This window comes from Pagrus major, chromosome 4 (genome assembly GCF_040436345.1).
Source record: "Pagrus major chromosome 4, Pma_NU_1.0".
Taxonomy (NCBI): Eukaryota; Metazoa; Chordata; class Actinopteri; order Spariformes; family Sparidae; genus Pagrus; species Pagrus major.
This window is the reverse complement of record NC_133218.1, coordinates 32,727,166-32,743,015: the sequence shown is the minus strand read 5'-3', so window position 1 is coordinate 32,743,015 and position 15,850 is coordinate 32,727,166. Positions and strand designations below refer to the sequence as shown.

The 15,850-nt window shown below is 42.8% G+C and overlaps 1 protein-coding gene across 1 annotated transcript; it reads right to left on the bottom strand.

Moving 5' to 3' along the window:
- Nucleotides 1-3,941: 3,941 nt before the first annotated feature.
- Nucleotides 3,942-14,129, bottom strand: chrnb4 (cholinergic receptor, nicotinic, beta 4 (neuronal)). The gene is given in 7 exon segments (XM_073464388.1): nt 3,942-4,106; nt 5,959-7,012; nt 8,667-8,776; nt 8,980-9,024; nt 9,728-9,873; nt 13,998-14,069; nt 14,072-14,129. Coding segments are annotated over 7 exon segments (1,650 nt in total).
- Between the last annotated feature and the right edge of the window lie 1,721 nt (nt 14,130-15,850).

Genomic DNA, 15,850 nt, shown 5'->3' with positions numbered 1-15,850 from the left:
CAGAAGAAGGGACCATGTGCGCAAAACGAGGCAAAAAACGGCGTCCATCCTGTTTTCCAAAATGTTTCCAAATGAATCCAGCAGGGTCAGCGTGGCAGCAGCGCTCCGTGGAGCAGACAGGAGGAGAAAGTGGGAAGAGTGAAAGCGCGTCGGCAGCTCCAGAGAGCCCCAGAGAGCGGAGGGAGGGAGGCAGAGCCACGCTGAGGCACAAACCTCTCGGATAGGAGGCACTCACCACTTCAAAAAAAAGATGCAACCTATAGCGACCTAATGTGATAAAACAAACTGGTCATTTGACTACTTCGTTCAGACAGGATGTGTCAGCTTTGTTCTGCCACAATCTCCTCCTTGGAATTGGGAAAAGGACACTTGAACCGAGGATTGCGCATTTTACGCATCATATTTAAAACCATATATTCATCATATGTATATCTCATTCAGCTTCTAACTATGAGTGATGAGATCCTCCATGAAACACCATTTTCTGCCAAAGTTTATTTTACATGAGAGATCTCTCAGGTGATGTCACCTACTTTCCCTACCAGTACGGATTCAGCAGCATGATAATCAAAATCTGATGACCAAATCTGATCAAACCACACTCACACGGTCTTGATATAGCAGATTAGCTAAATTTGTTAGTATTACACTTTGATTCTTGTTTTCAGGGGCTATAACTTCAATCTATGAAGACATTTTGGCAGTGAGGTTGTGCAGAGACAACATTTCCTGTGGACCCAGGTGGTGTTCACACATGTTTTCCCCTCACAGTGTAGACGTCCACATTAAATTACCAAATAGCCCTCAATTCTTCAGACAAGATCAATAGCTACTGTGTGCCACTGGGATGGGATTAAGAGCATAACAGAATTTCTCTTGATTGATTCCTTATTGATTTAGGTTTTCAGATAATATTCTGTGTGTTTTGTTTTCCAAAAATATTTCAATATCTGTCGGAAAGACCACTTCTAATTGAGATACAGCTCTGTATGTGACTCATGCTTTTCTTTCTTGTGATATCAGAGCAGTATTTTCTTGCCTTTAGGCAGCAGGGTGTCCCAGTGGTTTGACAGTTATGTCCTTCATGTGGATGAAAGGGGAGGGGGTGTCCAAATGCTTTTTAGCCCTGCTGAAGTGCCCTCAAACGATAAATAAATCCCCACCAGCAGCACCAGAGATGCTGTTTGGTGTCTGACCCTGCACTCTCAACTCCTCTTAGTGGGACAGGTGAAAAGAGAATCGCCCCCATGAGGGATTAATATGGGATTACATCACGTGGAAATGACCTTCAGGAAGTTTTCCCAGGACAGGATAAAAACTTAGGTTGTTTGTGCGCCTTGCATCATTCAACAGGATCATCTTTACAGACAAACTAATAATCTAATGTCCACTAAGTCCTCACATTTTCAAGGAAAGTATTATGTGAGATCTTTGTTGGTTTGTTGGTGCTTGCTTATGTGGCAGTACAATTCTCAGAGCAATGTTTCCATGCATATCTTATTGGAAACTAATGACAAAAGGCTGCTGACATAAGGCTTGTGATTTATGGGACCTTCCACTGAGTGTTGTCTGACGACGCCTCCCACTTTGTTTGGACTGAAACAGATGACGAACTGTTGATGGGTACGCTGTGGCACTGCGCCGTCTCTCTTCACTAATGACAGGAAGCTAACAGGTGTATGAAGAAGCCTCGAAAGAGCTTGAAAACTGTAAACAGAGATTAAAGTGAAGCGAGCTCGGCCATTAACACGGATGCCGATTGCTATCTCTTGATTTAAATGAAGGTCTCACAAAAGAACCAACAGTCTGCAGAATCTCTAACGAGCCCACTCAGCACTGTTTATTGAGCAGTAAATGTGTGTGCGTGTGTGGGTGAAGGTTCAGTTCAGCATGTGTTTGTGTGCTTTGTGATGCATCATTAATGTGTGTGCCTGCATCTGCCCGTCTGTACAAATAAGCACTTAACAGAGATCATCTCTGGTGTAAGGGCACAAATGAGTTGTCATGAGATTACAGTGTGTAGAGCAAACCTTTTTTTTCCCCTTCATAGATTTAAAGGGCGACTCCACAATTTTTACACTTTAAAGTGTGCTTACAGGCCTTGGGGAGCACAACTACACATATTGAAAAAGTAGTATAAACTCTTTTGTGGCTCCAGAGGAAGCTGCATGTAGTCTGATAAATTACCTCCAGTGATGTCACTCTGGCTTAGTTGCATTGTGGGTACTGTGGGAAACAGGTTTTGAAAAGCGGTCCACTATAACTGCATTGGACTTATTTTGGACCGTTTATAAACAAATGATCAAAATCGATACAGCCGAACCAGAAATATCACCTTTTTTATTCCACATATTCTTCTTCCTTTTACAAGCCTGGCGCCTACATTTCCCATAATGCAACTTAGCCACTGAGTGACATCACTAGAGGCAATTTTTCAGATTACATGCAGCTTCCCCTGGAGCCACAGAAGGCTTTATACTACTTTTACCACATATACAGAAATACTCCCCAAGATATGTAAACACACTTTATAGTTCAGGTCTTTTGATGTACTTAAAAATGTATATAACTGTTTAAGTGTACGCTATATTTTGAACATTTTTGGTACTTGACAACACACAAGTGCAGCTGTGTCTACCGGGCACTGTGTTACGCCGCAGATCAGCTGTTTCAGTGGCTGATGGGAACGTAAAGCGCCAAAAACTTTGGAATATAGTGTGCACTTTAACAGATATATATATATATATATATATATATATATATATATATATATATATATATATACATATATATATATATATACATATATATATATAGGAGTCATATATATATATATATATATATATATATATATATATATATATATATATATATATTAGGTGTGCCTTCTTTTAGGTGGCTAAAATACGTTTTGCTGTTGGTTCTGTTTACAGCAGTGCAATGCTGTGTTTCCCTGACGGTGCTATGCGCTGCTTCTCCACACAGTCGGAGAGCTGAGAGTCACTGACTAGGGTTAAGTACCTCATACAACCCCACATCAAAAGACACCAACTATCCCTTTAACGTGTAAAATTGGTGGAGTTACCCTTTAAGTCTTAATACAGATTTTTGTTGAAGGGTTTGTGTTGGGGGTCCAGGGCTATAACCACGGCAAAAGTACCGGTCCTCAGGGTCCATCTCCGGTTTTGTTGTATCAACATATTTTTTTGCCTGCTCACACATTCTCACATTTCAAGTGAACAGCTGTCTTATCTATGTGATGAAATGCCTTAATTGGCACATCTTCAGCTGATGTATTGGCTCTGAGGATAAACTTTATTACCGGCAACACAGATTAACAGAGCACTTTGGCAAGACCCTGACAACTTTAAGACTTTATTCGGGGTTTCATACATTTAATCAAACTGAAAGAGGACACACATTTAACTTTATTAATCGTTCTTTAATCACACATCACATTTTGGTAACATAAACACAAGAAAGGAGTCAAACAACGTCTGAGTGATGCTCCCCATATATCTGTCATATACTCCTGTAGCAGTTCGGCATACTTTAGTGCAGTGAAAGGTGTATTCAGTCCAGTTCTGCAGCTGTCCTTTGGAGACACGAAAGGAAATGATCTGCGGTGACGCCACATTAGGTCCCTGCAGATGCTCAATTTCCTCAAAATATTGTATTGCTGTAGACCACATGGTTTTGATTAGGAGGAGACATTTTATCTGTTTTCTATCTCGCACAAACATCATCTCTGTTTTGTGATGTGCACAGTGAGAGGTTGCACGTACTCTTTTCTCTGGCTTCACCCTCTCAAGTGCCTTATTGGTGGGGTTTGGCACAGACTTTGCAACTACTACTGGCCTGTATCTGCTTATAAGAATGCTTATCCTAACAGCTTAATCGCTGAAAATAATTAAAACTCTCCCCGTGTTCCCCGTTAATCATCATATGCGAGGTGTTTCTGAGCTGGGCTGCTGGTTGGGAGGGATCTGACTCTGGAAGACAGGCTGGAGAAATAAGCCCAGGGTGCCCACCACACACACTATCACAAAGATCCACAGAAACATACGATCCACCACCATGGCCACATACTTCCAGTCCTCGATCACCTGCAAGTATACGGAAAAGCAAATTTGAATTGGTCAGCGTGCATGTTTTTGTCACAACAATCTTTAAGCAAGGCATTTATGGTCATAAAACAACAGCACTGCAGTGATCCTCGTTTCAATGTGTTGTCTGTGGATGCTGCCACGTCTCTGAGCAGCCACTCGGGGGCAGAGAGTGCAGCTGAGTGAATGAATAAGTGAATATGTGTGAGAGTGCTTTCTGATTCTAGGATGTTTGCATTAAAACAAACTATAAAACCCTGATATCTTCTATACATCATAGTCTTCAGAGTTCTCTAATATCCTTTTTCATGGATTACATCCAATCATACCTTAATAATATTGTTTTGTAAAGGTAAGCTTATTCATAGGATGCTGACCGAATAATATTTGAACAGGAACATGCAAGGACTGTTTCCATATTGCTGAGACCTAAACTGAAACAGCTATTGACCCTTTCACCCCATTTTCAGTGCTGCCATGGGTTGTTTGTGAAATGACTAATTTCTCATTCCTGGTTCCCTCCTTCCTTTATTGATTTATCAGAGAAAACGATTGATTGCCTGAAGTATGCCTTCAATTTTCTGGGTCACAGCCACTACTTAAGGTTAGTGGTATTCCTTCCTGCGCCTCATGGGTCACAGAATGTACAGTAAACACTTTTGATCCAGTTTATTGGGATCAGGATAGATGGAAGAGGAGGGCTCTGACAGTGGAGCCTGATTATTAACATTTTTTGTGAATACCTAATTAGCTGTATGATTCTCCTCGGGTTGCATAAAGACAGTGAGTGGGAAGAAACAGCTTGCTCATGAGTTAAAAAATCCACCTACTAGTATCTCTGAAACTCACAAACAACCCCATTTTTAGTTTGTTTACTCCATACATAAACATAAATATAAATAAGAGTCAATTTGTAGAGAAGCTACACACTGTAACTACAGTATTTCTTTGTGAACATCTTTGCACCCGTATGTTTTTGTCCTTTTTGAACCACGCATTTGTATTCCTGGCTTCAAACCTGCCACCTAAATTATCCACAGTGCAACTTGAGCATTGATAGCTGCACATGTTCTCACTCAGCTCTTGGAAAGAATTTGAACAGTTTTACCAAAATCTTGAACTATTTCCTTAGATGCAGGTCAAATTCTGAAATATTTTATGAGACTGCTCTGGAGTTTGGTAGGACTTGATGGTCAAGATACAAAGATGGTTTTATCATCATCACACTGTGTCCTGTCATCAATAGAAACTAGTGCTGACAACAATGGAGCGGTTACTATACAGTAGTAAGCCTACTATCACTGGCTAGATACTAAGTGCAAGACCTAAGAAAAAAATGAAGCAATAAATATGAAAGGATGCAGTAAACTCACCATCGAACATTCAATTTTTTCCCTAATAAAGCTACACTGAAAACACCGAATCAGTGGAATAGAAGAGCTTGTTAGTTTAGCAGTTGGTAAGTTGCAAAGTCCTGCAGTGTTTCTGGCTAACAGAGCTATTAGCTTACAACAGAACTAAACACGCAGCAGGGCTGAGGGTTTCTGTTCGGTGGCACATGAAGTGTTCAACAGTGATCTTCAGTTTAATGTGAGTAAATAAATGTACTAAATTACTTAAGCTGAGTACAGTTTGGAGGTAAATGTACTTTGAATGCCTGTACTTTTAGCTAACAACTCAATATCAACAAAGTAAAGAAACAACATTTTGATTTTTGGGAGGTTTACATTCATTTCTGGAAGCTTAAAAATGTTTTGCAGGATGGTGCCAGGACAGTGGTGACAAACGTTAGTCCGCTGCTCTGGTATAGATGCAATGCAATAAAACATTTGTTTTATGTGTGTATACATACACTCTGATCATCATCGTCTCCCATCATGTGCTCAGCCACGAAGCGCACCCCGTTCACAGCCTCCTGGACGTCAGCAGCCCATTCTGAGGTGCTTCTCTGCTGGAAGTCCTGGGTAGAATTCAGACCACTGGGAAGGTAATCATTGGAGCGCAAGTCCCCTTTCCTGTTGGAGTAGCTGTAGTTTTGCGGAGGAGCTATATTTTTGTGTCCTGGGGTGGAGAAGGCAGAGTCGGAAGACAGCAGGGCAGAAGACGACATGGTGATACCTGCTTTGGATGCAACTGGGTAACCCAAGCCCATAATGGCTCTCCTGGCCCGTAGACACCGCTGCTGGCGAAGTCTCTGGCGTGCAGAGTTATTGTGAGGGCGTCTCATGAAGAGTAGGGCGGGCAGTTTGACAAGAAATATCAGCTTGACCCATGAAGGCATGGTGTGGGTGCTGGGAGAGCGGTGGTGCACGTTGAGCACGCACACACTGGTGATGATGGAGAAGGTCACCAGCACCATGGTGAACATCAGGTACTTGCCAATCAGGGGCACATCCAGCGAGGTGGGAGGAACAATCTTTGAGATCAAAAGCAGGAACACAGTGAGAGCCAGGAGGACGGAGATGCAGAGGGTCATCTTCTCCCCGCAGTCTGAAGGTAAGTAGAAGACCAGGATGGCCAGAGAGGTGATCAAAACACAGGGGATGATCAGGTTGATGGTGTAGAAAAGGGGCTTCCTCTTGATGATGAAGTCATACGTGAGGTCCACATAGGTGGGATCCAGAGGGTTGACAGTCCGTCTGCCTGGCAGTGCCAAGATGTCCCACTCGCCGCTAGGAGTAAAATCATCCATGCTGGCCACATTTGACTTCAAGATCAGGTCGATCTCAGTGTGGTCGTACGTCCAGGAGCGGAACTTGAGGGTGCAGTTCTGTTGGTCGAAGGGAAAGTGCTTGACCTCAATCTTACAGGCGCTTTTGTAGATGGCTGGAGGAAGCCAGTTGATGGTGCCATTGAAAAGGACAATGACATTGGTGAAGACTGTGACCTCATAGGTACCATCGGCGCTATGAGGAGGGAAGAGAGAGAAACTTGAGGCTTGTGTTATCAAACCTGCAATCATAGATAAGAAGGAAAGCTACTTTTTTTGTACAAGGACAGTCAAATCAATATCAACATCAAAATCCACAGAGGACAGACTGAAACCTTCATCATTTATACACTCTGCAGAAGCTTCAGAGAATCCGTTGAGAAAGAAATTAATATTGAACAGAACAAAAACAATCCTAATTTTCAAATGTCTGGCTGTAAGAGTTTCCTCTACGTACCCTTGTGGCATCAGTTTTGGGCTCCGTGGATGAATAAGCAATAGTCAATATGCGACGCCCTGTCCAAAATAAAGGAACTGACAAACATTTTACATATATTTTGATATTTGATATAACTTTGGGACTGTGATTAATGTAAAGCTACTAAAAACTACTTGGTTAGAATGACAAACAATATAAGAGAGGTCAAGAGGGACAGGGGTTTTTGGTAAGTATGTAATTGTCATGATTGTGGACTTTGTGTGTTGTATTCTTTGGTACTTTGTGTTTTTGTTCTGCTCATATATTCTCAGAGGTGCTTTGCAGAGGCTGGGCGTGGCTTTCCTGATGGCTGGAGCTCCTGCCTCTCACACACCTGCAGCTCATCTGATCATCAGCGCCAGCTCAAATACTCTGGTCTTCTCTCAACTCGCTGCCAGATTGTTTTTATCCAATCGACGTGGTATGTGGTTACACTGCAAGCGCTACTCGCAGTAACTTTTTGCTCTTGTGTTCTCCTACGTGACTAATTTTATATTTCCTCGCCCTCACCAGAGCCTGTGCTCCCTCCGAGCTCCAGCTCAGCAGCCACCCTGCCACCTGCCGTTTTTCCGCTGTGGATCCTCCTTGTCTCACTCACCTGTACCTCCACCTAAGCCTCAGCCTTCACCATCGTGATCCCCAGCTACTCCACCTGCTGAGCCACCAGCCTGAGCCTGAACCCGAGCCTGCCTCCACTGCCAAACCACTAGAGCAACCTAAATAAATTCCTTTTAACTTTTTCCCTGTCTTGGTGTCCACGTTTGGGTCCAACTAATGACCACCTACAAATTGTAACAGTAATATTATTTTGATCCAATTTAGTTTGTCCAATAGTTTGTCTGTACTTATGTGTGTGTGTATGGGTGTAGATACTTGTTTGTATTCTACAATTACTGATTTTGTTTAAAAAAAAAGACAATACAGTTAGAAATAAACCTACTTGGTTAGGTTCAGGACAAGATCATGCTTTGGGTTACAATTAATTGTCAAGCGACGCACAGTGTCACAACCCCAGCAAAAATCACTCGTTTCAATATCAATGAAATTTGGAAAGCCTAGAAGAGCAACAAGATTGAGCCATTTTATCTCTATTCAAGTAAGCAGGGCGCTAAACTGGAGGTTAGCTGGCTCGGTCGATCGAAGTCTCCAGTGGGGCCGCACAACATGGAAGGTCCTGGTTATTTTCATACCCGGGAAGTCGAGCTTTTTTGGCTTCATGCACCTCATTATACATTTGTGCCCCAGAAGCCGCAAGTAGTTACGCTACAGGGGTAACTACAGCGCCATACTTTGAAGCGTACGGCCACTGACCAAGCGTGCCGTATTTGATGCACACATCTGTATAACAATATGACACTCCAGTGATGCTTACTTGTTGTACAGGACAATATCAGGCAGCCAGACGTGTCTGGAGGGAATGCGCAGTTTGTCGATACCTTCATACTCTGCAGGGTCCCATGACAACCTGTAATCCTCCCAGTTCTGGAGAGACAGAGAGAGATGGCCGTCAAGACCAGCTCATTTCCAATTACATGCTTCATTATCAGTGGAATATGATCCCAATTACAGAGGCAGTTTGTTCCACATTGAGAGAAGAAGAATGGATATGGTTTAATTCAAGTTCAGGGGAAAGGACATTTCACAACACAGTGAGAGTATATGACTCTGAGCTTCATCACACTTACCTGAGTGAGCCACACATTTGTAGTCATGATCTGTTCTCTTTCATTCTGGAAATGTACAAGTGAGGTGGAAATTACTTTTAGAGCAGTTTTCATGCACAAACACAACTGACTCAATGAATATGACAGTGGATGTGACCAGTGTTTAGATTAAGCTTCCAGGCTACTGTCATCTTTACTCTGTCATTTAACTTGAACAAAGGTCAAAAATACCTGCATGTAATTACTCTACAAATTGCCTGTTAACATGTTTGTTGGTAAGCGTTGTGGTCACACTGCAGCGACATACGCTTCCACTAAACTAAAGTGATACCAAATGCCAATTACGCCGAAGGATACAATGCAAACTCATAAAGTGAGGCTGTGAATGGGCCTTGCTGCCTGAGTCTGCAGCTGGGAGGAGCCGCCACTGTAAATCAGAGGGGAGCCTCTATCACTGTGGCTAAAACAGCTTTATGGCCCCTTTTAATCCAATGTGCTGAAGTTTCAATCTGGACATGACAGAGGCAGAGATCACAGCTGACCACATCTATCCTCCACTTCATTCATTCTTTCAGAGCTACAGCCGCTCTGCGCAGGCTGGTTTGTAATTAACTGCCTTTTTTTTTAAAGCTTTGTGACTCTCCCCTTGTCTTTTCTATCACCCTCTTTCTGTCCCCCTCTTTGTCTCCCTTGCACATATTCTTACCCTCAAACATAAATAAGTACACACACATCCTTCACGGTGGGCAGGAGTATTTGGTCCCCTTACCACGCTGATGAGCTGAGCCAGAGACACTTGCAGCTTCACCGTGACTCTCTCGGTCCTGTTGACAGCCGGGCGGATGAGCGGGTTGTAGCGATGCGTTCCCAGCAAATAGTTCATGAGACGCTCCTCTGAGTCAGCACAGCTGCTACCTGGTGACACGGTTTAATTCGATGATTATTTCTATGCACAGGTAATACATCCAAAATGTAAGTATCATGACAAAACCTTTGAAACATTGGATTCGGTGTTTGGTGGAGAGAGGCGATATGCTCGGACAAATATGGACATGCTGTGACTTTGATGCTGTAGGAAGACACTGAGGTGTTCAGATATTGGACCATCAGTTCCATGCTTCTTGTTTTCATTTAACATGCTGGTATTTTCCTAACTTTAATCCATTAGGACCAACATTTACAGACTGGCTCCATCTATTTCCATAACTGGTTTCTTAAAACTGCTGAGTTCGTTGTTTGAGGCTACTATATTCAGCTGTCACACTGAAGTATTTTTGAAATTGAGGATGGAGCTGTCTGGAAAGCACTGAGTGAGATCTCATTGGCTGAGTGTACCTGCTGCAGTGGTTTTTCCACTATGGCCATTCTGGGGGATTAAGAGGTGAGAAGCCATTACAGCAACGTAAAACAGGGTGTACTTAAAGCTGCTGTAAGCGTTGTCAATTGAGCTAACTCCCTGTCCGTTTTGCAGTTAGCAATCTCCTCCATTCTCTCTTTGTCACCACACTTTGCAGGACTTGGTTCTTTTGTTCAAGCTAGCTTTCTTTGCATCTTTCTTTTCTTCAAGCGTTTTTCATCACTCGGCCTTGTTCGGTAGTACAAGCTGTCATTCCGCCATTGCTGGTGTAGGTACTGGAACAGGGGGCTCCTGCTCTCAGACTGGACCGCCTCTTTGTGAAGTTCTCTGTCCTGATTGGATAAAGTGGGCAGGGATACCAGAAAATGTGTTTTCTCTTTTAGTGCATTAGCAGGGGAGGAGAGACATGGGTTACTGACCAAACAGTCGGCAACAGTGATTACAGTTGGAAGTTGGAGCGTCTTAAGCGTCTGTAATGTGACGTGTTTCTGAGGGAAACAGAGGGTGTAATCACAAGAGGAATATTATATGTGATTGGACAACTCAAAACGGGCGTGGCTTAGCAAATATGGTGATAAAGAGCTGTAGAGGAGTACAGCCACATTTCCCTCAGGGGGAGGAGGATGAGTCAGTGAATGAACAATGAACAAATTAGACTTCAGACATGCTCTTTGAAAATCTTAAAGTTTTTGCTGAAAGCACTCCTCTGACCCCATACTCTGCATGTTGCTACAGCCCGCTACCCAAGGGTCAAGTGTGGTTATATATTGTGATCGGGTTATCTTGTTGCCTCCACATCACATTTGATTGGATGAACAACTGACACAAAGACACATAATTAGTCATCTTTTTATGTTACTGTGTCATTAAGGTTAGGTGTTAACTGTTGGTCCATTACAACACATGGTCTCATGGTCAACTACATAAAGACTGGAGACCACATGACACCACCACGCCCTTACATTCTCCTCCTTTACATAATGGGTGCATGTGCTACTTCCTGCTTTATAGTGGGCTACATGTGGACACAGACTGGTTTAGCTGTTGAACCTTTCACGATGTACTGTTACAGAGCACTTGCTTCTCTTCCACCATCCTCACATCCGTGCAACAAAACAATCCATGCAAGTATTTTGAGAGAGAGTGTAACATCTCTTCTTTGGTTTTTCTTTGTCATCCTGCACAGACACTCCCTGCTGACAAAGCAGAGGTCTACCTCTTTGCCAAAACTCTGAATCACTATGGAAAGGAAGTAAACAAAGTTGTTTAGCAAAATATTGCTCCTCCTCTATCCATTCACCAAAATGCGTCAAACTGCTTCATACGAACTGCACGCACAACTTCCCAAGTCCTGCGGGAAACAGCAGCTGACAATTAACACGCCAGTGATGTCTGTGTTGTGGAAATTAAATTGAAATGTTATGAAGGCCCCAAAGATATTTCCAAATAAGTAATTACATTTGGGATGAGGGCAGATATTTCCACAGCATGTTAATAAATCTGCTTTTGCCTAAAGCCAAACCACTGGATGTATCTCTTAAATTGAAAATAAGCTGTGAATACAAACACCCCACCTCCTTCCCTCCATCCCTGATAAACGACGCCCGTGTCAGGGGTGAAGACAAGCCTGATTGAAACTGATGATCGGCGCTTCTCAACTGGAGCCGAATGAATACATGTAGCGCCACCTCTTCCATTTTCTTTACATGCAGCCGGTTATTAATGGCTTCCACATGGTCGGGAGTAGCTGAGTCGACTTACTCATGAGATACACGCCTATGAGGTGAGACTCTTGCTGATGGGCCTGTCGAAGAAGAATCGCTGCTGTTGTCAATATTGCGCAGAGTGATATTCATGGCTGCAGATTCATCTCATGAAGCTGTGTGATGATGCTGTGTAGCCAGACTTTCAACTCCAGTGCTTCTCCTCTTGCTCAGAACCAAACTGCGTGTGTCATTATCGGCCCGCAGACTCCTGGAGCTCTGCAGGCCGCGGCTTACCGACGGTCGAGCCCCATGGGTCAGCGCCATGACTGTGCCTTTGTCAGTCATTTGGCTGCAGTCCCATCCAACACGGTGGGACCTCCACAGCACTCATTAACAGATGGTGTGATGTCAAAGCCCTCGGAGACCGGAGTCAAACAAGCTCTGCCTTCCCCAGAGGTGAAGGCCACCGGCACACCACCCGGACTTGTGATTACCTGCCGTGAACCGCCAGCGGTGGGTGTATGTGTGTGTAGATGAACAGCGTCTCTCATAAGTGTTGACATTACGCTGATTGAAAGTGAGGTCAGGCGTGTTAATGCAATGCTACTCAGCCGTTGTGGAGTTGATAAGGTCACTCTGCATACTTCACACTGAAAAACATAATACCACCAAAATGCAATACAGGTGGAGACATGGAAGCAGAATCAAGTGTGTGAATGAGCCGACACACAGGGCAAAGGTTGAATGAGGGGATTTTTTCCTTCATATTCCACTTCTTAGTCACGACATAATCAGTATTAGTGAGATCAGGGAATTATTCTTCTGTGTTTTCTTAGGAGCAAAGGGGCACTAAGTAGATTTGGAGAATTGTAATATTTAGAATATTAATGAGGTAATAATGCAAACTCAGAAATATTTATTTTTTCCATTAGTGAATAAATAAGCTGTTCTCAGAGGAAAATAAGGTCCCCAGAACACTGTTTGCAGCTACAAAGGTGGCAGGGTCCGCCAAATATAAACAAAACAGTAAAAAAGTAAATAAATCTTTCTCTTTCTTCTCCAAAACTAGGAAGAAGAAGAAGCTTGGTTTCTGTGTCACACATGAGGATTCATGTCACAACTGACTGGCAAAATATTTACAGATGGAGCATAAAAAAAATTTGATATCAGCTTTGGAGCATGACATTTACTCAAGAGCAACTGCTGAGGGGGAGGAAACCAAAAGTAGTGCTGTGACACTGCCAGCAAACATCTAACAAACACCCTGCCAGCTAAGGAACACTTAATTTCATTGCGGCTTCTCTCATTGACTCGAATTAAAACAGCTTGCAAACACTATTGTTACTGTGGCACATAATTGTGCTTACATCAATATATGTGAGGGGGTGGGGTCCTGCCCCCCCTAACCCCCCCAATTTACGCCTATGCTATGAATGTCACCCTATGAGGTATTTTACTTTCCTGTGTAAACTTTGAGTCTCACTGATACAAAGGTTTCCTTCAATTGTTAAAACAATTTTACAGGTTTAGGAAACTGTTTCTTATTATGGTTGTTACCCTACGCTAAATATCTCAAACCTTCATATGAGTGCTGATTGCTGATTTGGTGACATTGGGCCACATTTGATAGCAGGACTGACTCTGAACTGCAATGACACTGTGTTGAAACACAGTGGTATCATATCTCAGCTGAATTTGGAATTGTATGCCATTCATGCATGTGCTTTTGAAATGTTATTAAACATGTAATACTACTATTAAACATTACTGTGTGGATTAGAAATGAAAGGGAGGGGTTATTTTATCTTGATTTTTATCAGCCACTAAAAACTGCAGCTGCACTCCGACTTTGGGACACTAATGACAATCAAAGCACTTTTACGCAATTAAATCTAGAGTTGAAACACAGATAAGAACACATGCCAGAACAACACTCAGTAGGTTAAGTCACAGAATGTAAATAAAAACGCACTTACAGTGGATCAGAGAGAGAAAGTAAGCGAGGATGCAGAGAGCCCGAGTCATTTTTTCGGCACCATCTGATCCGCGGGAGTTGCCAGTGATGAAGCCTCGGAGCTGCGGTGTTCAGCGCTCTTCCTCTCGGACATGCCGGACTTTACGCGCTCACGGTTTGGACACTTAACCAGCACTGTGCTGATGCCTGAAGAACAGATCATTAAGGCTACCGACTTGCGAGATCTGTCGCCTCATGGCGGGGTTACTTTTACAATCCGCCCTGTAAAATTCACCCAGTCTGCTCTGGGTAAACGGCTCCTTACGCTCCAACAACGCAGAGCTGCAGCCTGTCCTGACGCGCTGCTCTCTCCATTCCCAGCAGGTCCTGCAGGTCCTGTACCCGGTCTGACATCAGCTGCTGTAACTTTACACTCAGTAACTGTTTTTAGATGTTAAGTTACAAACACCACTGAACAGGTTATTTGCTTTATTCAAAGAAAGTCTAAATTTAAATGGTTTGTTCTTTCTTAAACATATAATTTTGCTTATGGATTTGGTGAGGACACGCCTTATTGTTAGGGAAGTAAAGGCAGTCAGTGCACCTAGTATGACCCATATTTATCTCTCTGACCTCTTTTGCCTCCACATCCTAATATGTGAATTCAGGATCTTCATGCAAGCCTGAAAAGACGCACTTAAATGCACTTAAAGGAGAAGTTCGTGTAATTGTCATGTCACATGTTGCATCCTCAATAAGACAACCCCATGCACCTGAGTCCAGATGTTGATATACACATGTGCATGGGCCTAATTCTCTCCCCACCAGCAAACATTGGTTGACTATCCCGATCATTTGCTGACTTCACACTGCCTGGCACAAAGGAGGACTATAAATTACTCTCTGGTCCTGGATGTGAGATTTAGTGAGGTGAGGGTCCAGTCAGACCAGTGCAATCTTAGCGCAGCAGATTTACAGTCGTCATGCTGCTTAAAGCCTCATTATAAAGGCCAGCAACGGAACTGTGTCAGGCATGAGGGGCAGCCCCAAGGACTCACCTGCAGGGTTATAAATTTGGACTCCAAAGACTTTTATTCTGGATCATTGAGAGCAGATCAATGAGGGCTGATTAGGTTTTGACCTCGCTTGTGTATTCTTTTTATTTTTTTTAATCAGGTTGAAGGTTGAATGAACTGCACAGTTTGTGCATTTGTTTGCAAAGTGTCAGACTATCAATATGTAGAAACAATTGGATCCATAGAAAAGACCATATGGTTTCGCCTTCTGTGGTCTCTTTCCAACCAATTATATATATCTTACATCAGATAATATCCCAAAGCATATGACAGGGATGTATGTGTTCTTCCCTCTCTATTTTCATTCATCTCTGAAAGATCACTTTTAAGTCAGTTACCTCCTGGTTATGTGTCCTTCAGTGGAGACTTTAGAAGTGAGTCTGACTGAATTGCACTTCTTTGAAAGCCTGACTGGGAGAACAGTGAAAGCAGACATGATGGTCATCGTGAGAGAATACCTGCTGTAGCCTCAGCAAGTCTCAAGTATCCCCACATTTATTCACACTGAAGGGAAATGAATGGAAGCAATGGCTAAAACAATCTATCTCCTACAAAATCATATGCATAATAATTAAGCAGTATTTTGCATTAGCAAATTGCCTTGATTGCATTTTCCTTCAACGTATCATCTACTAAATGTTCACTGCAGTCATCAGAAATCACTTTATTATCAAAGTGAGGTTAAAGTTCACCCAAAACATGTTAAGACAGATAAAAATACTCTGCATAGAATTATGATTTGTGTCAGATGGGATTTTTTTCCAAGAAAAAGTGCAATTACTGAAAAAAAAAACACAAT